At 37.2% G+C, this 20,183-nt stretch overlaps 1 protein-coding gene across 11 annotated transcripts in view; it reads right to left on the bottom strand.

The window, feature by feature from the left end:
- ARPP21 (cAMP regulated phosphoprotein 21) overlaps positions 1–20,183 on the bottom strand; it is a 266,329-nt gene that overhangs the window by 132,389 nt on the left and 113,757 nt on the right. For 7 of the 11 annotated variants that reach the window (XR_004376261.2, XM_032798729.2, XM_032798727.2 and 4 more), the window contains exons 2-9: positions 16,530–16,698; positions 14,655–14,857; positions 13,810–13,851; positions 12,973–13,062; positions 8,681–8,831; positions 7,263–7,341; positions 5,774–5,833; positions 4,674–4,814 (exon numbers count right to left, since the gene is read on the bottom strand). Coding sequence is in view for 10 of the 11 variants with exons in the window: in XM_032798729.2 (XP_032654620.1) it covers positions 4,674–4,814; positions 5,774–5,833; positions 7,263–7,341; positions 8,681–8,831; positions 12,973–13,062; positions 13,810–13,851; positions 14,655–14,822 (731 nt within the window). In the remaining variant the exon portion in view is untranslated. The other 4 variants (XM_032798732.2, XM_032798731.2, XM_032798730.2 and 1 more) reach the window with 4 other exon arrangements.

The following is a 20,183-nucleotide window of genomic DNA, read 5'->3' as shown; positions in this document are numbered from 1 at the left end:
GACCATGGACGCACAACGCCGAATTACTGTGCCTACTGTGGCTGCATGAAATCGAATTTATAATATCAGTTTTATAAAACCGATTTTAGCTAATTCGATATTATCCCGTAGTGTAGACGTGGCCATAGAATGTCAGGGTTGGAAGGGACCTCAGGAGATCATCTAGTCCAACCCCCTGTTCAAAGCAGGACCAATTCCCAACTAAAGCCTGACCTTAAAAACTTCTAAGGAAGGAGATTCCACCACCTCCCTGGGTAACCCATTCCAGTGCTTCACTACCCTCCTAGTGAAAAAGTTTTTCCTATTATCCAACCTAAACTGCAACTTGAGACCATTGCTCCTTGATCTGTTCACATACACACTCACTCACTCTCTCACACACACGCCCCTTACAGTGGGCCAGGTGATAACAAATTTATGCTTCAGAGGAAGGTAGAAAACTCCAGAGTGTACAAGTATGGAACAACCTGCCCAAAGTTTCTTCTTAACCCCAAGCAATTGGTGGATGGTTTATGCCCATAAACACAAAGGTTTCTATCCCATTAAATCTCAACTGGTCCACTAAGAGGCAGAAGAGAGAGGATGCTATCATATCACGCTATCAGAATGTTCACCTCACCGGTACATGCTGGTAGAATCCTCATTCCCCTCTTGTGGGGGACAGGCAGCAGCAGAATATTCACACAAACCCTCATTCAGTAAAGTGAGTAACCAGTAGCACCTTCGCCCACAGCAATGACTTTCCATCAGACCCACCCATCCACACTCACAAACACATGATAGAGGGCTCAAGCAAAAAGATTTTTTTAAAAAAGGTAATAGAATCTGTGAATTCTGGAAGTACTTATGACAAGCTTTTTTCCCTGTTCATTGTGTCAGGCTGTGATGCTTTGGGATTCAGAATGCGCTACCAAATGAGCATGTGAAAAGAGGAAGAGAAAGCAGCACGTTACTCCAGAGCTCCAGCTTCCTTTGAAGTGCATAGCTTTTGGACTTTCTGGCCTTCAGGTCAGGCCTTCTCTATCATATATGAATTTACATATGTAATATAGTCAACATTTACTTAGGTTTAAGGTACAATTAACATGAACCACACTAAGCAATTTTTCCATCACTTTCAGAAATGCTTCTGTTCTTGGATGCTTTACATTGGGTAGTTAATAGAGTCAGAAGGTTCCAATAATTGAGTTCTGGTTCTGAGTCATGTAAAACTGTTCCCTCTGAGAACAATAGGTTCTAACGTATACAATATTGGAAACTTTAAAAATCCTGGACTCTGTAGAATTTATTACTATTGTGACCATTGTGGGTTATGCCAATGGAGTTTATGACATTACTGAAACCTGGAATATGGAGCTTATGGCAACTACAAACGCTGAAGGCAACAGTGGTGAAGCTTATAATTAGGGTCAATGGAAATCCCCATGGGTTGACTGTCCAGGCATTCAGCTTGGACTTCAGTGGAATGCTGCTGACCTCAGGAATACCCAGCAGACCATTCAAATGCCAAAGAGAATTGGGTGCTAGGAATATATATATTACTTTTCCTCTGTGCTGACTCTGGTCAGTAAAAAGAGGGGACAACAAATGCTCTATTCAGTCCTCACCATCTTCCCACTCATTTATTCTGGGATGGGAGTAAGTGGACAGGTAGCCCTGCTTATCCCTGTGCAGTTAGACCTAAGGTCAATGTAGCCCTATGGAAGGATTCAAGGGTTGTTCTTACTCTCTCTCACTTGTAGATTGTGTAGCTCATGTCACAATCTAACCCAAAGGGCTTGATCCTGCTCCCATGAAAATCCTATGAGAAACTTCCAGTTGATAATGGCTACCTAGATGGCCAATAGGGACTTCCAATATCTATTTTATTAATTTATACATTATACTATTTAAAAGAACATTTAACTGATTCAAAACCATCTATCTCTTCATACAGCTAATCTGTGTAGCTGCTTGTTTGCTATTATTGTTAGTTTGTTTTAATGTTCTAAATTTGTAGTTTTTCTATTTAAAATACTTGTGGGAATACTATTCCTCTGCAATATCAAAAGTTATTTCAGTTTATATAAAGATCCCCCACTTTTTTATTATTTTTTAAAAATCAGACATTGTGTAATTCCTTCCTTCCCACACCACACAAACTAATAACACATCCTGTTTCTCCTGATAATAAAATTCCAGACTCTTGTCAGAAAAAGAAATTTTAGATGTCTCCTCCATCTGGAAAATTAAAAAAAAGACATTTACAAAGCCTCATTTTAGAACTGTATCTTGAAATATTATAAATAATATACTACACGCTGCATGGTAGAATAGTGTGTCTTTAAGGTTAGGCTATCCTCCTCCTTAAATAACTATGTAAAAGAACAAGAACAAAAACAAAACAAACAAACATTCAGTTTTACTTAGTGCTAATGAAAGAAACTAGACTGTGACAATGCAGAAGGTTGGAAATTTCTGTTTCTCTGTGGAACAGGTGCACTATGAACAGTGGTAGGACAAATTTTCCCACATGGTTCTATCTATGTGCCTTAACTATGACCTTCAGGGAGCACCTCCAGAGTAAAAAGGGTACTTCAGTCTGCAAGACCATTCAGTTTTTGGCCTCTCTGCTCAGCATGCCAGCAAAGGTACCAGTTGCGACGCTGGCTTTGTAAACAATTTTCAGTGGTTCTCCTTGTCTCTCCCACTAGGCCATGAGCCACAATATCCAACGTGATATCACTCAGACTTTTCACCTAAGCTGTCATATAAACTTCAGACCACTGCTTGGAATTTAATTCCTGTTGACAGTGTGCTTTGCAAGGTAATATAAAGCAGCTCTAGTGCCACTGGTCTGCAAGGTGCATGTCAAAGCAACCAATTGAGCCCAAAGCACAAAAAACACTGTCAGTGCTAGCCAGAAAGAGAACTATGCTGTGAGCGAGATTCTACTGCTCTTGTTGCACTGAGGAGTTGATGCATATGTGAGAAGAAAAGGACAACTGGAAACAAATAGGAAAAATAAAACCAATGAAAATATAAGGTCTTTTAGGGGCTGCTCCAAATTTTTCTTAATTGAATGACAGTAGTGGTATGCTGGATCTCTCTCTCCTCTGACTCCCTTACATACACAAACATATGCCCTCCAACACACACACAAATGCAGGTAAGCTGGAAAGGGAGATCTTATATGAGAGTGAGGGTGCTAAAATCAGGCCCTGAGAAGCCTGTAGTACTTGAATAGTGTGCTATGAAAAAAGTGATTATGAGGAAATGCTGTCTAGCAAAGATCTACATAAATTGTAATTTTGCTATTTCTTATTCTCTGCAGCTAAATCTGTGTAAGTTTCTTTTACCCCAGAGGTGGGAAAACTATGGCCCATGGGCCGCATCCGGCCTGACAGTTGTTTTAGTCCGATCTTCAAGCTCCCTCTGGAGAGTGGGATTTGGGGGTAGCCCCGCTCCGGCGATCCAGCCAGGGGGCAGGGTCAGGGGCCAATCTGTGCAGTCCCTGGAAGCAGCGGCATGTCCCCACTCCAGCTTCTGTGCATAGGGGAAGCCAGGGGGCTCTACTCTACTCTGCACTCTGCCTCCACCCCAAGTGCCGCCCCCGCAGTTCCCATTGGCCGGGAACTGAGGCCAATGGGAGCTCTGGGGGCAACACGCAGAGCCGCCTGGATGCACCTCTGCCACTGCTTCCAGGAGCTGCTTAAGGTAAGCACCGCCCAGAGCCTGCACGCCTAAGCTAACCCCCACCACTCCAGCCCCCTGCCCCAGCCCTGATCTCCCTCCCGCACTCCAAACCCCTTGGTCCCAGCCCAGAGCCCCCTCCTGCACCCTCCTCAGCCCTAGTCTCACCCCAGAGCCCACACCCCCAGTCAGAGCCCTCACCCCTCCACACACCAGCCTGGAGCCCACACCCTGAACTCCTTATTTCTGGCCCCACCCCAGAGCCCACACCCCAGTCAGAGCTCTCACCCCCACCCGTACCCAACACCAATTTTGAGAGCATTCATGGCCCGCCATACAATTTCCATACCTAGATGTGGCCTTTGGGACAAAAACTTTGCCCACCCACTTCACCCACTGACTATCTAAGTCTAATGGATATTTTTAATTTCATAGGGACCAAACAGTTTTCACAGCCCCATTACAGATTTATAATCCAGAGTGAATGATGATAAAAAAGGTTTAAAAGTTAGAAGAAGGGGAGAAAGCTACAATTTGTGGAAAAAATGAACAGTAGCACAGGGGAAAAAATCTGCTGCAAAATAAACAACTCAGCAGGCAGGAGTGTAAACTGCAGAAAAGAAGAAATGGAAAGAGGGAATAGGATATCTTCCCAGCATCTTTGGGTTATCTAAAAGTATCTGTACTTCATAACCTGCACAGCTCCAGGCAACGTGTTAAGCTTTCTATAGCTATGCGGTGGTGTTAGAGGGTCAGCAAAACATTCCACTCCAGAGGCACTATATAAATTTCTTGACTCGAAACAACTGGATTGACTCATTTCTATATCTTTCAAATCCTCATACAATCTTCCAAGGACAGACGTAATGACACTCTACACCAGAATGAGTGATAAAATAATGCTCAGCGTTACAAAAATGGAATTTTGAAACACCATGTAGCCAGGATGCAAACTGACCCTTATGAAAGGGAAACAGGAAAAGCACAAGGCTAGTACTTACATTCTAGTATTGCTGGTCTTGTTAATAATTACAGATTTTCCAGTTTGATCTACATTGTGATCCATTCCAAAATAAGCTGCCACTCTGTGCACTAACATCCTCTGATATGATGACATCTGAGGGAACTTTTTATAGTGATTACTGAAAGAAAATATCACACTGATCAGTTACGTGATCATCTCTAAGATATAATATATCAATACCTTTTAAAACTTGATGTAACTATTTTTTCCTCTGTACATTTATGCAGCAATATGTATGCTGCAGTCAAGCAGACAATCAACTACAGTGGCTGGTTTTTAGAAAGTGCTGGATATATTTATAAGCAATAATAAAACTGGTACTTTTACATGCTAAATTAAGGTAATCAAATCTCATATTTCACGGCATCAGCTGACCGCTGCAGGAGTCAGGTAAGACTCACTTGTCATACACACTTTCGCCCTATAAACAGTTTTGCACAAATGGCTAAGGACATCATGAAAGTTTTATGCCTTCCTCCAAAGCAGCAGATACTGGGTAATGTTCAAGACACCAAGGGGCTATTCTAGTACAACAAATCTTACTTCTCTCTATTTTTCCCCTCAAAAGTCAATCTGTTGGTTTTTAACCAAGTTGCAATCTATAATTTTATTATAAAATGTAGAATATGTGAGAGCAAAACAGGGTTTTGTATCCCTTCAAACAAAAGCTTAACTTTATTTTTTACCACATTAAAGATACCTTAGTGCACAGAGCAAATTGCATGACATAATATTTGATTATATATCCCTCTCTAGAGCTACGTGCTTTATATCCTATGCAATGAAAGCTTTACCATTATTTTTGGGCATAACTGCAACCAGCTGGAAGTCAATAGAGAACGATAGTAAAAATGAAAAGCCTTGCTTTTTGTTACACTTACTGCATTGGCTTCTCCTGACAGCTATTAGAGATGAATTTAGGGCCTGATTTTGCAAGGTACCAACTTCCAGCACAGTGTGGAATGGGCCTCAAAAGTGAGCACACGTCTCAAAAATATAGCACTTACATATGCTTTATGGAAAAGATATATGAGGCATGCTAATATGATAAACTAACCAAATACTGAAACAACTTACTTGTTGTCACTAATAAAATCTATAATTTCCTGTTCCATTTTTAAGAGTATCATTCTGTCCCTGTAAAAACAAACAACGATTTGAAGAGTCAGCTACCAAAACCATTTTTAGATACTTTTATGATACTTCAAAAACAAATTATGGAAGTTTCCCTTTATTTAAAAACAGATGTAAATATTTTAGTTAAAACGCCGACCTCCCTTGCAGCTGGGGAAAGAATCCAGTCTCCCCTTCTCCCCATCCATACCAGAGCAAGGTAAAGATATGGACTTAACTCCCTTCGGCATTAGGGCTCAGCCTGGCAGCATTTGCAGCCTCAAAGGACTGCATTCAGGTGGCTTGTGGAGTGGTTGAATAATGTTGGTATTTCTTTTTGGAACAAAAGCAAGCTGCAGAGGTAGTTGAAAAACTTCCATCACAAATTTTTTTGATGGCAAAATGGATTTTTGACTAAATTCAATTTGTTATAGAAAGTGTGCACTTTTTGTGGAAAATTTCAACTTTTTATCTAAAAATCTAACACCTCAAACTCAAAATAACTGCCTTTCCTGGTGCACCGCTGTGGCTCTGCAAGAAGGGAGACCATGATGCATCATGGGACATGTAGTCAGACCAGGGAAGCCATTGGGAATGGGGACATGAGGCACGCAACAACACCTTCCATGAGGAACTGCTGCAGCATTGCCAAATCCAAAATTTTCTGTTTTAAACTGCAAGTTTTTGGTTTTTGATCTTTCACTGAAAAGTTGAAATTTTCCACAAATACACCCCCCCACACATTTACTTAACAGCACTAGTAAGAAACCTTACAGAGTGCATTGCTCTCAAGCTCCTTTGAGCTATTACAGCTTGTACAGGTTGGGCAATTCAGAGACTTTTTGCTTTGAAGGCTAGAAATGTGCCCTTTAATACAAAATGTGAATTCATGCATTTTGAAATCCCATGGATTTTTAAGCTCCTCTGTGGATGGGTATTTACCTAATTATTTCTTGATGTCCAGTAAATGGAAGATGAAACTGTGCACACTGAACAGATTCAGTTGAAAAGAGTATGTAAAACATAATATATAAAAAATCCTGGTAGAAACTTTTTTATATATTTAGGATGAAATTCTATATTAAGATGAGTTTGCAGTTCCAAATGAAGACTATGGGTGTAGTGAGGCTAGAAGTTGGCACTCACAATATGATATAAGTTGCAAATACCTCCAATCACATAGGTTATAACAGACTAGTGCTAAGAGTCTTTAGATGGAGCTGTGCAGCGGGGAAGATAAGCACAGTGACCTAATTTCAGGAAAAGTAATTAAACAATGGGAAACTGAAAAACCTAGGAGTCAAAATTTATTGTTCTATGGCTCCTTGCTCAGTTAAGATGCTTCCATTATTTCTTTTCCAACAGCACTCTCTAAAACTAAAATTATAAAATGCTTAATTGACATGATTTCTAGAGCTATACTAGGAGTTAACAACATGCTGCAGCTACTTACCTGGGATTATTCTTTAATGTGTTCACCAGAAATTCATGCAAATCTATGCCTGTTGAATCGGTATATTCTTGGCTGCAATCTGAAAAACAAAAAACAAACAAACAACTGTTTCATTTCAAAAGTTAACGTTAAGCCAATTTCTGCAAAGCAGACTTGGTTTTCCAGACAGCAACCTGAAGAATATATTAGAAAGAATAATGTACATACAGGTTATTTACTTATGTGACAATCTACCCCACGAAACAGTATGAGGAAATCTGTCTTTTCCCTGCATTGTACTCATAAGTGCCAGCATCGAAGCAAACAAAAGTTTTGTCCTTTCTAGAATCACAGGAAATATATAATGTTACCCAAATTCCTTCCAACCTTCCCTCTCCTACTGCTGAATATCCAGTACTGTCCATAAATACATCTTTGTCTAATTTAATATGTTCAATATATAAAGTGATATGCCATGCCACTGCGAGTTCAAAATCTTTAACAGACTGGAATCCAGTGATGTCTAAAAGTGGGTAGATGACAATAGCACGTGACAGAATATTTGGAATTAATTTATGGTGTAGCTTATTTTGTCTTACTCAAAAGTAAGGGCAGATCCTCAGCTGGTCTGAATCACCAGCTTCAGTAAAGTCAATGGAGCTATGACAATTTATACCAGCTGAGGATCTGCCCCTGAGTAGGCAATGCTTATCCTTAAGAGACTACAGTGCAGTTTAGAAAATAGTATAATTATAGGTATAAAAATAATTATAGTTAGAGTCACTTTATGCATACCTGCTGTAGTAAGGCATAATTATAATATGTGATGGATAATTCACTAGTGTATTACAGTACACGGACCATGAGTTAAGGTTAAGGGCCATGTGTGGATTTCCCAATAATGTTAATGAGAGATTCATCTGTGGGCCAAAAGCAAAACATAAGACTAAGTGTTTTGTGTCACTGGTAACAAGTTGTACAGTATATTATGATTAACAGGAATGGAGTTGTACTCTTTCATAGAATATTTTATGTAAATATTATTATAATCATATAAATATATACAAACATTATACACACACACAGAACAAACACCTCTCACACAAAATCTCTGCTATCCTCTGTTAGGGGTTCTATTCAGAATACAACTATATATTTTTATATCTCAAAACCCCAACATTTATATGAAAAAAACCCTTTTTCTTATCCATACAAATTTCATGTTCCACATTCCCTCTTTTGGATAAATGCATTCCTACTTTATGTGTATTTATAAGACAGACAGAAAGATATATGAGAGAGAGAGAGAGAGTTCACATATGCACACAGGTATAATACATATATACACCCAGGTATATACATTCATATGCATGTCCAAGAATTTCTAGATGTGATCATAATAAATAATTGAAAAAGGATTCAAAAATTTTGAAGTTCACCTTTCGATAACATTCTGATCTTGGATTTTTCACAGTTTTTATCTTTTTCTTTGTTTTTATCCTTCTCTTTTTCTTTCTCAGAGTCATCTTTACTAGATTTATCCTCTTCTTGTAGACTGGGGAAGCTCGAAAGCTGTAGTTGTATTGACTCCTGTTGAAAAAAATATAATAATTTAGGGCCAGATTCAGTAAAATTTACATGGATTCCAATCTGAAGAGATTTGCATTAGGGAGTGCACAGCTAGAAAAACTGAAGCCAGATATAATATTTTTCCTATTGAGTAAAATTAAATCTTATCGGTAGAATAATGCACTCTTTGGCTCAAATTCTGCCCTCAGATATGTGTGTGCGCTGCTCCCAGTGAAGTCAGAATTTCTTCCTTAATATTTGCAAACTAAGACCTCTGAGCTTACAAATATTAAAAGGTACATTATTCTCTACTTTCAGTAATTAAACTTTTCTCTCAATAATTATAACACTGAAAGTACATTCTTATATGTGTTCTTCTTCTAATGAACCATTCTATATCTAGAGAGATATTGCAAATGCTAGATAAAGACCAAAATAATGTCCACAGAAATTTTTTGTGCAAATTCATATAAAAAGTGTTATGCAGACATATGGTGCTATATAACTTAAACTCACTTTTCAGGCCCTGAGAATAAGAGAACGCCAATAAGGGATAATATGCATTGCGGAAAACTGAGTTTAGCTATCAAGTTTATCACGTAAAAAAAAAAAACATCTGGAAACATGGCCCTTAGCAAAGATTAAAAAAAAAAAAAATGAGTACTGCAGTTTTCAGTACAGTGGGTGTGCTAACTGAATTTCTTCAGTGCATCAGAAATCCATGTCCTAAAGATTTTGACACTTCAAAGATTATGAATTCCTTTGAAACTGCACTTGTTAGAAAACTGGGAATTCATGGTGTTTGGCCTTTTTTGTTTTGCTTTTGAGAAATCATTATTCTCCACTTACATTGGATTTTTTAGACAACAGTAAAAAACGAGTTGCTATTTGATGAAATACATAAACAATGCTGTGATAAACTTCAAAAGAATGGAATCTGACTCCAAGAAGGAAAAGAAAGTATGGCTAAGTATTCACACTGTTTTGAAGAAAAATGAATGAACAAAATCAAATATTTAAGTTTTGTAAAAATACATGCTTGCATCAAACTGTGGCAAAATCAGCAGTATTAAAAGTGCCTTTAACACATTGGGGGCCTATATAATTGGTAAGCTACGGCTGCATCATTGACGACGTCCAAATTAACAATTATTTAAAAATAGCCTGATCGCTAGCAAATTCCCTTCTATCATAAATTTTATAGATTGTTTTTCTGTACATCAGCAATCTCATTACAATATTTTAACCTAAAGGGTATTTTTCAGAAGCAGAACGTTAGTAACTCAAATGATGCCTGCAATAACTATTACAAATCTTAGAGTTATTAAAAAGAACCACTAAAAATCAGTCAACAAAACAAAAGACAAAAGTCCTAACAAAACTAGCTATTGGTGTCACAGTAAGATAGGAAGTCAAAATTGCCTTTGCTGAATCGGTGTCTTATTCTTTTCATGAAGCTGAAATGTGGTACAGAAGACTTGAGATGCAAAGCACTGTAAAAATGAAAGCAAAACCCTGTGCAAAAAAATATTAACTGGGGTTTATTTTCTCAATCTCTGTTTTTGTTACCATAAGGCAGAAATGTTAGGAGAATGATGCACTGAACATAGAAAGAGAATGGGAAATCTCAATCATATGAAATAAGGATATACAGGAGAATATCCGCTAACTGCTAAGTTGCACTTAATGGACTAAAGTATGTTCTCCTTTCACTTCCTGAGGAAAAACTGCAGGTAAATGTTTTGTTCTGATGACAGGATTTTGTACGAATCACTGCCACAAGATCGTTCAGAACAACTTCAGATTCCCTGGGCTATCTAATGCTGGGTGATTCTGTCATTAGTTCTTCAAAACAGAGGAAAAAAGTATGGAACTGGCATCCTCCGCACTTTAATCCTGAACTATTAAAATGGCTATTAAGATGCACCTATTTTGACGAGAAGAAAAAATGACAGACTTCACATGTAGCATAAACACACATGTAAACATACCGGATCTACTTTGTGTTACACATATACGATTCTGCTATAATATTTGGTTGCTCTTGAAGAAACACACAAAAGGGCTGCAGAGTCGTGAAAGCAATCTATTATTTTTTTTGTTATATTTATTTTTATTGATTTTTCTCAATAGTAAAATACAACATTTATAAGTACATTGATACAAGGTAAGTATAGTGAATAACAAAAGAAGTGTTCAAATTGCAATAATACACTGATAAGTCAATAGTATAACATTATTGGCAACATTCCTTTTAAGTAAGGACATAGTGAATCATCAGGTAAGCGTTCAAGATCAAGTAATACAGGTAACAAGATTTTTCCTACACAGGAAAATGAAGGCAAATTTTCAAATATCAATACAAACATCAGGGTTGCAGTACAATCCATACCCTGTAGTTCTGGCAATGTACCGTACATTCTCTGGTAATCAAAACCCTGTGCTTTGTAAACTGCGAAGATAAACTAATAAAAATGTAATTCAAAATAAACTCAAAATATGCTTCTTTCTCCTTTAAAGTAAAAGTAAACCATTTCAAATGGCACAACATTTCCAGTATCCTTCAGCCAGTCCAAGGAGGAAAGTGCAGGTCTAGCTTTCTATTGCAAAGCTAATCTGCATTAGTAAGCAAAAGGCCAATATAAGAGCAAAGCATAGTTTCTATCTACTCGAGAATTCAAAACCAATTATCTCTTTACACGAGACAGATGTTGGGAGTCCAGGGATACTTTAACTCCTGTGATCTTTTCAGTATAATCAAAGAATTCTTCCCAGTAACTGGTCAGACCAGGGTAGGACCAGAGGATGTGCGCAAGTGACCCCTCCTCTGTCTGGCATCAGGGTGCGGTCTGGGAGAAGTATTTTATCCCAAAACCTGCCTGCCTCTATGGAGTTAAACACATGTCCTCTGCAGTACATTATCAACTACTATGCGATGTTTAATACAATCTCTTATATTTATATTATTCTCCTTTTCATTCTCCATTAAACAATAGAAAACACAAATAAAATGCAGAACAAAAGCCACACATTTTTGAATAATGCAAGTTAAGTTAAAAGCATAGGGTTTTTTAAATATATACCTACAACTATAAAATAACCTGTCAATTTCCCTACTGCATAATCTTCATTGTAAAGCAGTGAACACTTGGAGAAGTTCAGCTGCTAAACAAGATCTGGTTTTTGGTCTTTCAAAAAATAAATATAAATGAATGAATGAATAAATAAATAAAAATCCTCTCCAAACTTATGAGTATAAAGGGAGAGTTCAGTTTGTTTCATTTCAAGTCAATAGAGGAAAGTCAAAGAAAGTACACTTAAAAGTGATTGTTTGTTTTGTTCTGAGCTCACAAAAGTCATTTTCTCAATCTCCTTCTCTCTATGGCTAATCTCATTTGTCAGTAAAACAACTGAATCTTCAAGTACCAATGCTGGCAGGTTTTCAGGGTTTTTTTGTTATTATTTAAAAAAAATCTTGTTTGCCTGGTCAAGTGAAAATGACGACGACAGTTTTTGGTGGTTTTGTTTTTTGGGTTTATTTCTTGTTTTTTTGCAAGCGAGCCTAGAACTGTTTTCCAGAATCTGAGTCTGCTGGATCGAATTGCCAAGATGTTTTGGTCCAAAAGGTGTTTCTTTGGAATAAATGGAATACAAAATGGAATCCTACTCAGTATAATGCACCCTCTCTTCTCTGCCAATGTATTTATAGAGAGTCAAATATCTGTGTAGTATTATGAAGTGCATACTGGGGGACTGATACATAATGGATCTCAGCTGAACTAGAAACCAGAATGTATTTAGAACTGTATCTGGTGTAGCCTCAAAAGAGATAGCCTTAGGAGAAAAGAACAATTCTATCTTTTATTTATTTTTAATTTTAATCTGAATTCTTTTGAATTCTTTTCCATTTGTTGAAATTTTCAGGGGGTCTGGAAAAAAAAGCAAATAACACCCTGTGACATACTGTAAGACTACTTCAATATTTCAAAACAAAGTATACGCTAAGCCAGATAACTTCATAAAATCTTGTACATTGTCCGATGTAAATATTTTTTTTTTTGCTTTCCCCAAAAATACTGTTAAAAGCCCAATTAAGTAACATGATCATGCAAGTGAAAGTGGAAGTCAACCATGCAGCTAACGGCCATGATTTCAGATGTACCTGATTATCATGAAGACCTTCTGCTCCCAGTCGAGGGGATGATTCTTCACACACAGCAAGACTCCGGACCAGTTTCCCTTTAGCTCCTGACTGAATAAGATAGAAAGAAAACAAAACAAAAGAAACTACTGCTGACCCCAAATCTGCAAATGTGCCAATCATCCCAATGAATTTCAAATAGTCAAGTACTTGTCCAGCAAAACTACAGCAGATTCTGTCCAGCAAGTCATTTGACACATGGGTTTGGCTTTTAAACGCTTTTGCTACACTTCACTTCAACTGAAAATCATAAAAGCAAAAAACAAAAAAAATCTGGTAACACAGTCAAAGCAACAACTCTGTTTCCTGTAACCAACAGCAACAGAGCTGAACAGTGACAAATTTTAAAAGTTGTATTGACCTACCCTTGGAAAACATTATTAAAAAAAAAAAAAGAACAGCAAGTGAGCTAGCAGATTTCACACTAACTAGCTGTCTTCCTCCTACTCAACCTTTTTAATCTCTAAAGCTTTGGAAACTTGATTACTCCACTTAAATAAAATTCAAATAAAACATTAATTACAAAAGAAAAATGACCCGAGATTTTTCTTCTCCTGTTGCACACACAAACACAAACACAGATCACACATACAAGTACATAGCAAGCCCAATAACCAATGTATGATTGCTAAATAAAGGGGAGATTGACACTTAATATCTTGTGAAACTCCTCTGCTTGTATGCCACACGATTATGAAGAGAAACTGAAAATAAAAACTCATTGTTGTATATGAAAACAGCCACCTGAATGGAACTTTTTATCACCTTATCAGCTCAGCATGCAATATGAAACCTTACCTTGGATCTCTTTTTCTGCTGGTTCTGGTTTACACCTCGTTTCTGTGTGTAACAAATTGTCACTTTAGTGGAAAATGCACACAATAGGAATATCAGCATACTTCATTAAATCCTTCTCAAAGCAACCCTTTATTATTTGCTGATTGCAAAGTAACAACATCCTAATGCAACTCCAAAAGAGTGGGGAGCCAAGAATTCCCTCTGCTGTATGCATTAATCTGATCAGCATAAACAAGATGCAAACCTGATGCTTTGCAATGTTATGCTCAAATAAAAAACACGATAAAAAGACAATACTGAAGTAAGCTTCTCTCCCTCTCTAAACTCCTTCCCCTTTTGAGCTGGTCAGTAGCCCCATAAATTGCAGTCCCTCTTTCTTTTAATATCCTTTTGAGTAAAAAAAATATTAATCTGATAAAGACTCAAGTGTTTAATGAGCTTTCTTTAATTTTGCATAACAAGAGAGTTACCGCTTTGTTAGCAATAATTGTTATTTTTAAAATGAAACTCACTGTAAAACTAAGAAATACATCAGTCTCTATGAATTCTGTGAGTCCATCAGATTAAGATAATGTCTGAAATATCCCAAGAGGGAAAACTGTCAGATAAATATTTTACTGTATTTTATAATGGGTGCGCAGCAACGGGCTCCTTAGCAATAAAAAATACTACCAATAATATAACAACAATAAGAAAGAAAGAAAGAAAGAAAGAAAGAAAGAAAGAAAGAAAAGCAAGCATGAGGAGAGGAGAATAGAAAAAATCTAGCCAAACAAAAGACAGTAGAAATGGCAATGTAATAATAACACAGTGACATGGCCATCCAAGGTCCTTTTTCTCCTTACCTGGAGGTCCGTCTTGGCATCACTCAGCTTCTCCTCCTTTTCCTCTGCTTCCAAGCTTTCCGTTTTATTAATGATGCAGTTCTCTGGGGTTGCATCAGAGATGGCAGACTCCTGCTCTTTGGCAGTTTCCTCCACTGTCTCCTGGTTCAATTTACCTTGCTCAGACATTCTCCCAGACACAAATTAAAACAAGATTTGGTGACCTGGATGGTCAAGACATCAAAAAAAAAAATGGGGGAGGGAGGTGAAATTTTCACTCATTTGAGAACAAATATTTATCATTTCCTTTGATAACAAACCACAATAACAAACTCAGGCATGCAGGGCAATACACTCCAGCAGAAAAACAAATATATTGAATCGACACTGGGAAAGAGTGGAGTTGAAATATGATAAATAAAACAACTTGGTTTCAAACACGCTTAGCGGTAGAGAATGTAAACCACAGTTAAGGTACAGTAAGCCCTCACGCCTCGCTCTCCTCCCACAGCCAAGGAGTTGCTGCAGAGGTGAAGAGCGGGATGGAAAGGAATATTTTTTTTTCAAAATAAGTCAGATTGGTCAAATAGATGTCCCATTTACACTTCCGGGTCATAGGCATGTCAGTGCTCCCCTCCTCTAGCATCTCTCTCATAATAAATACATACACACACAAACACACACAAATAAAGCACCCCCAAGAGGAGGACTACTGCAGATTTCTACCACTTCGCTATTGCCTGGTGTATAGAGAGAGAGAGACAAAACCTTCATTACAGGCACATAAAAAATTAAATTCAGCTGAAGAGGTAATAATTCAATATAAATATGAAATCTAAATTTGGCAATAAAGCTCTCAGGGTCAACATCTCTAGACATCAAACTGACAGCTCCATTATTAAAATCAAAAGCTTCTTCCCAAACCCCATGTCACGCTCCAGCACTATGGAAATCCTACTGGAAACCCTTGGCAAGTAGCTCTAATGAAGATATCTTAACTGCACTGCATTACTCTCAGCTCACAATGAACTGTTGTACAGAAGCTCTAAAAGGCTTTTCAAAGTTAAAGCCTATTATTATTTTTCCTCTTTCTACCCAAAACACCCTCCCGGCACCTCCCCCACTGATCAATTGTCAAATGAGTCTCATGAATAATTTAGCTCTCTCCCCCCCCTTTTCTTTTTTTCTTGTTTTAAGATGTGTCTGAAAGAAAAACAACTGTGTGGAAAAGGGGAGTTAGTTCAGAAACAGATTTCAGTGCAATAGCTTGCCCTTTCCCAACAGTATAACAATGGCTATTAGACAAAACTATATTTTGCCACATTTCTTTTACAGCTTGTAATAAACATTCAGCACTTTTTTTTCAGTCTGTTATTTTGAAGGGAAGTACAAAAGATTTTAAAACATCAGTCATTTGGATTTAGAATTTCTGCTATCTATTTTTGGCATGTTAAGTAAAGGATGTTGAAGAGGTTCCTATATAAAGATATGTTACTGTTCCATCTCAATTTGCAACAGATCGTGGAGATTTAGCAGAATTAGATTTTCTGAACTGTGAGTTTCATACCTGTGTGTTTATGAATACTAGGACAGGGGCTGTAAGTTTACAATCCACACACAGTACAGTCCATAAGCAATTCAATAAATTTCTCAAAGAAATGTATTGCTGCCAATAGAGCCCAATTTTTTACTGTAAAAACATAATGATGCTGGTTAATTTTTGGCTATTGTGCACTTGTGTGTGTAACTCAAATTCACTGAAATTTTCACACACACACACACACACTGTCTTTAGGTGTACATTGTATGTATAGTGTATCTATACACAGAAAATATTCACAAATACAAACAAAATTATAGATGCAGATTAACAACTGTAACAAACAAGCCATGTACCTTCAAAGCAGCTTTAATTCTCGATGTCTTTCTAGCTGCTTCTGTTGCTCTTCAACGGTTAAATCCACACAAATGATCAATGACAACATGAGTCCCATGTCCCCACTAACAGTTCAGAATGCCAGTCCCCATGCTCTTCCTTTAGACAGTTTTACAGATCATCATCAACCTGGAAAAAGACAAAAAGTAAATAATCATGGTAATAATCATGGTAAGGTTAAGGATGCAATAAATAGGACCAGATTTCTAACACTAATGACCAGCTTCAAGCAAATCACTTTCACAGCTTGATCCAGCTCCACCTGTCTCAAAACTGCCTGCTTCTTCTCTAATGAAGGCTAGAGCCGGCTGTTCAAGTCATAACAGCTCCTACGCAAAGAGCTAAAATTATCAATTGCATTATGCACTGAAGATTACTCACTTCAATTTTAACCTTTTTTAGTGAATTCTAGCACTTTTCACATAAAAAAATTAAGATAATCTAGTTTGCTTCAATGGAAATCAATATTATCTGCTTCTCTGCTTTTTAACCAAAGCTTCAGCCCAATTAAGGATTACACAATATTTTAAAGAGGTTCCATGACTGCTTTTAGAAAGTAATCTCGATAAGGGTACAGTTCATTTACATGTCAGTTTAATGAGGCATATCTGTCAAATAAAAGCTGAAATGATCAGGGGAGGGACCATGAAAAACCAATTCCCCCGAACAATGGAAATCGGTGCAAACTTTCCTTTAGGCAGTATGTAAAAAAACAACATACTGAGATCTCTCTCTATATATATTATTGCTCAGAGAGCAAGACTGCGGGTTCAGTTACTTCAGAAATGCAATGCAAACGCCATTCGTCAGGACTGTTACTGCCAGCTGAGTATGAGGTTTGACAGAAAAGGAACATTTTGAGAGGGATTTACTAACTATGGTCATGTGGAAAAATTGTCATGATGCAACGAGTCTTGTTGAAATTTCCATATGTGCAGTGGCCAAGGTAATTTGGGGGAAGGGGATAGAAGAAAGGCAAAAGCATCCCCAAAGGAACAGAAATGAAGTTCACTTGGTAAGAAAAACAAGCGGCATATTATCAGAGTCTATTCTGATGTACATGGTTTTAAATTGCAAACAATTGCAACTGCTGTACTGTATGATATGACGAACTGTATCTTACAACCCATTTCATTTAGCTAAACACTACAAAGCAGAACAGGAATGTAACAATTTTTAAGATCATATTCTGATCTCTCCAGAAATTCAGTGCTGTGTAGGCAAAGAATATTTAGTTACACAGCCTTTTATATTTCCCAAGAGGTAAACATAAATATTTATTTTAAGATTGTATCCTCTCATCCCCTAAACCAGTATATAATCTGTATATAGCAATAAAACTACTCGTTGCAGGATCGTTAATTGTCCTCTCAGAAAAATGCACTTTTCGGAGGTCCAACACTAAGGTGAGGGGAACAGTAAAACAATCTTAATAGCATACAGCAGAGCAATTATATATAAGTGAGCCTACTAATGGAGCCGACAGAGGTAAAAAATTAATTCACTGACCCAATGAAATTGGCAGGAAGGCACACTACTCCCATGACTCTCTTTTGCCCCCACCTCAAAATAAAAAAACTGATCTAGTATATCTCAATTCAATACAAGAGTCAAAAAGAAAAGAAAAGAAAAGAAAAAGAAAAAGAAAAAGACAGAGCACTGTGAAGTCCAGAAGCTCCAAAGTTATGAGGGAAATAGGAGGTAGTTGTAACAAAACCTCGCCAAAAATTAGCATGTAATTTCAGGATTCCACACACTTTTTGCAGCATTGCCACATATAAGCTAAATATTCACAAAAAGGTATCTCAGATTTCCTCATATTCACCAGCTAGAGAAATCTGCCGAGTCTCTAGCAGACAACAACATTTCTGGTTCTGTGCCACAGATCTCAAAATGAAATCTTATCATACATATTAAGGAATATTTTTATAAATGGAGACCCACACATTGTTATGCTTAAGATATCTAATGCCAAGACTTTGGGAACTCTGCTGAATCTTAGAGATTGAACAAAAGATACAGGCATTTCACCAAAATTGCATAAGTCAGTGGGGAAAGAAGCATACACAGTGTTTGAGCAGCATCTCTCAGACCTGCTGTGCAAACATCTTTTAAAAATATAAAAAAATTATATTCCCAGCATGCATTTCAACATTTTGTTGTAGAAAACCCAGGAAAAAATGGATTTTTGTGAGCGGAAATCAAGCAATCTTCAATGCTTATATACTGACATATGGGCATAGGGATTTAAGCAATCATACAGTTTTACAGGGACAAATATTTTTGTAACCATTTGTAATTATTCCCTGAGCCAAGAGAACAAATGAAGTGAAGAACTGAGTGGGATATCAGCCACAGTTCTGCTTTCTCATCCTTCCTCCAATACACATTTCCATTCATTTAGGAGAAAATTTACATACAATAGTTATAATTCATATTACAATATGTGAGATGTACTTTTAAGCTGAGATTTGCAAAGGAACCCATGCTGAACTGGCTCTCCATGGGAGCTCCCTTGGGCGCCTTTGAAATCCCCAGTGTTATATAATAAACTTTAAGATATATATTAATAAGGGAAAATAGTCAGAAAAATACCTGTAAAATGGCGCCCTTTAACTCCAAATACGTTTCTGCTCCCTGTGCATTTTCAAGATATCAATTTATTTAATGATCAACACAAATCTCTTACTATTGCTAGTCCTGCAGTGTCTATACAGCTATGGGAAAAGCATGCTGAATTTTTCTCTACCTTGCACATCAACGAAATTGTCAGCTATGTTCTTACTGCCAAACCTTCACTATGGAGAGTGAGGCAGAATACATGCAGTTCTGCTTTCAGTCTCTAGGCTGAGGTTGCAAAGCTTGTGCTTAGAAAAAAAAAAATCTTCCAACTTGCAAGGGAGCAAATTTTATAGGGATTGCTGAGATTTTTCAAGAGACAAGGCAGATAAGGTAATTTTATTGGACCAACTTCTGTTGGTAGAAGGTACACGCTTTTGAACTACACAAAGTTCTTCTTCAGGTCAAGGAAAGGAATTACTGTGTCTGAACTAAGAACAAGTGGGACAGAGTTAAGCATAAGGAGGTAGGAGGTCACTGTACCCAAATTTGAAAACTTGAAAATCCTACTCAAAAAAGTCAGAGAGAGAAGATAAGGCACCTTACAAAGCCATTTTTAGAGAGCTACTTAAATAAATATAATGCAATGGGTTAATACACCGGTTTAAAGAACCCCATGATGGGTGTATGCTATGGAAATACAGTTGTCATCTATTAAATTTATTAATAAAAAATAATTTATTCTGTGGTAACTGGGGACTTGCCCTACCCATGGTTTGTGCTAAGCCCAGGTGAATTGGTGAGGATGCTACTTTAACGCAAAGGAAAAGAGATAGCATGAGTGTTAAACCATGTACCATAATTTATTCATAAATAGCACATAGCACACTGATTCTGGGGGGAAAAAACTGTAAAAAAAGAACCTGAGTAATTTAAGTGAAAGGCTTTAAAAAAAAAAAAACTGCCTTGAAAAGGAAGTGATAAAAATATATATTATACAACAAAGTGGTGAGTGAAAACTTTCAAGTATCAAATACATTTGCACAATAATTAAA

Source organism: Chelonoidis abingdonii, chromosome 2 (assembly GCF_003597395.2).
Source record: "Chelonoidis abingdonii isolate Lonesome George chromosome 2, CheloAbing_2.0, whole genome shotgun sequence".
NCBI lineage: Eukaryota > Metazoa > Chordata > Testudines > Testudinidae > Chelonoidis > Chelonoidis abingdonii.
This window is presented reverse-complemented; position numbering and strand designations above follow the sequence as displayed.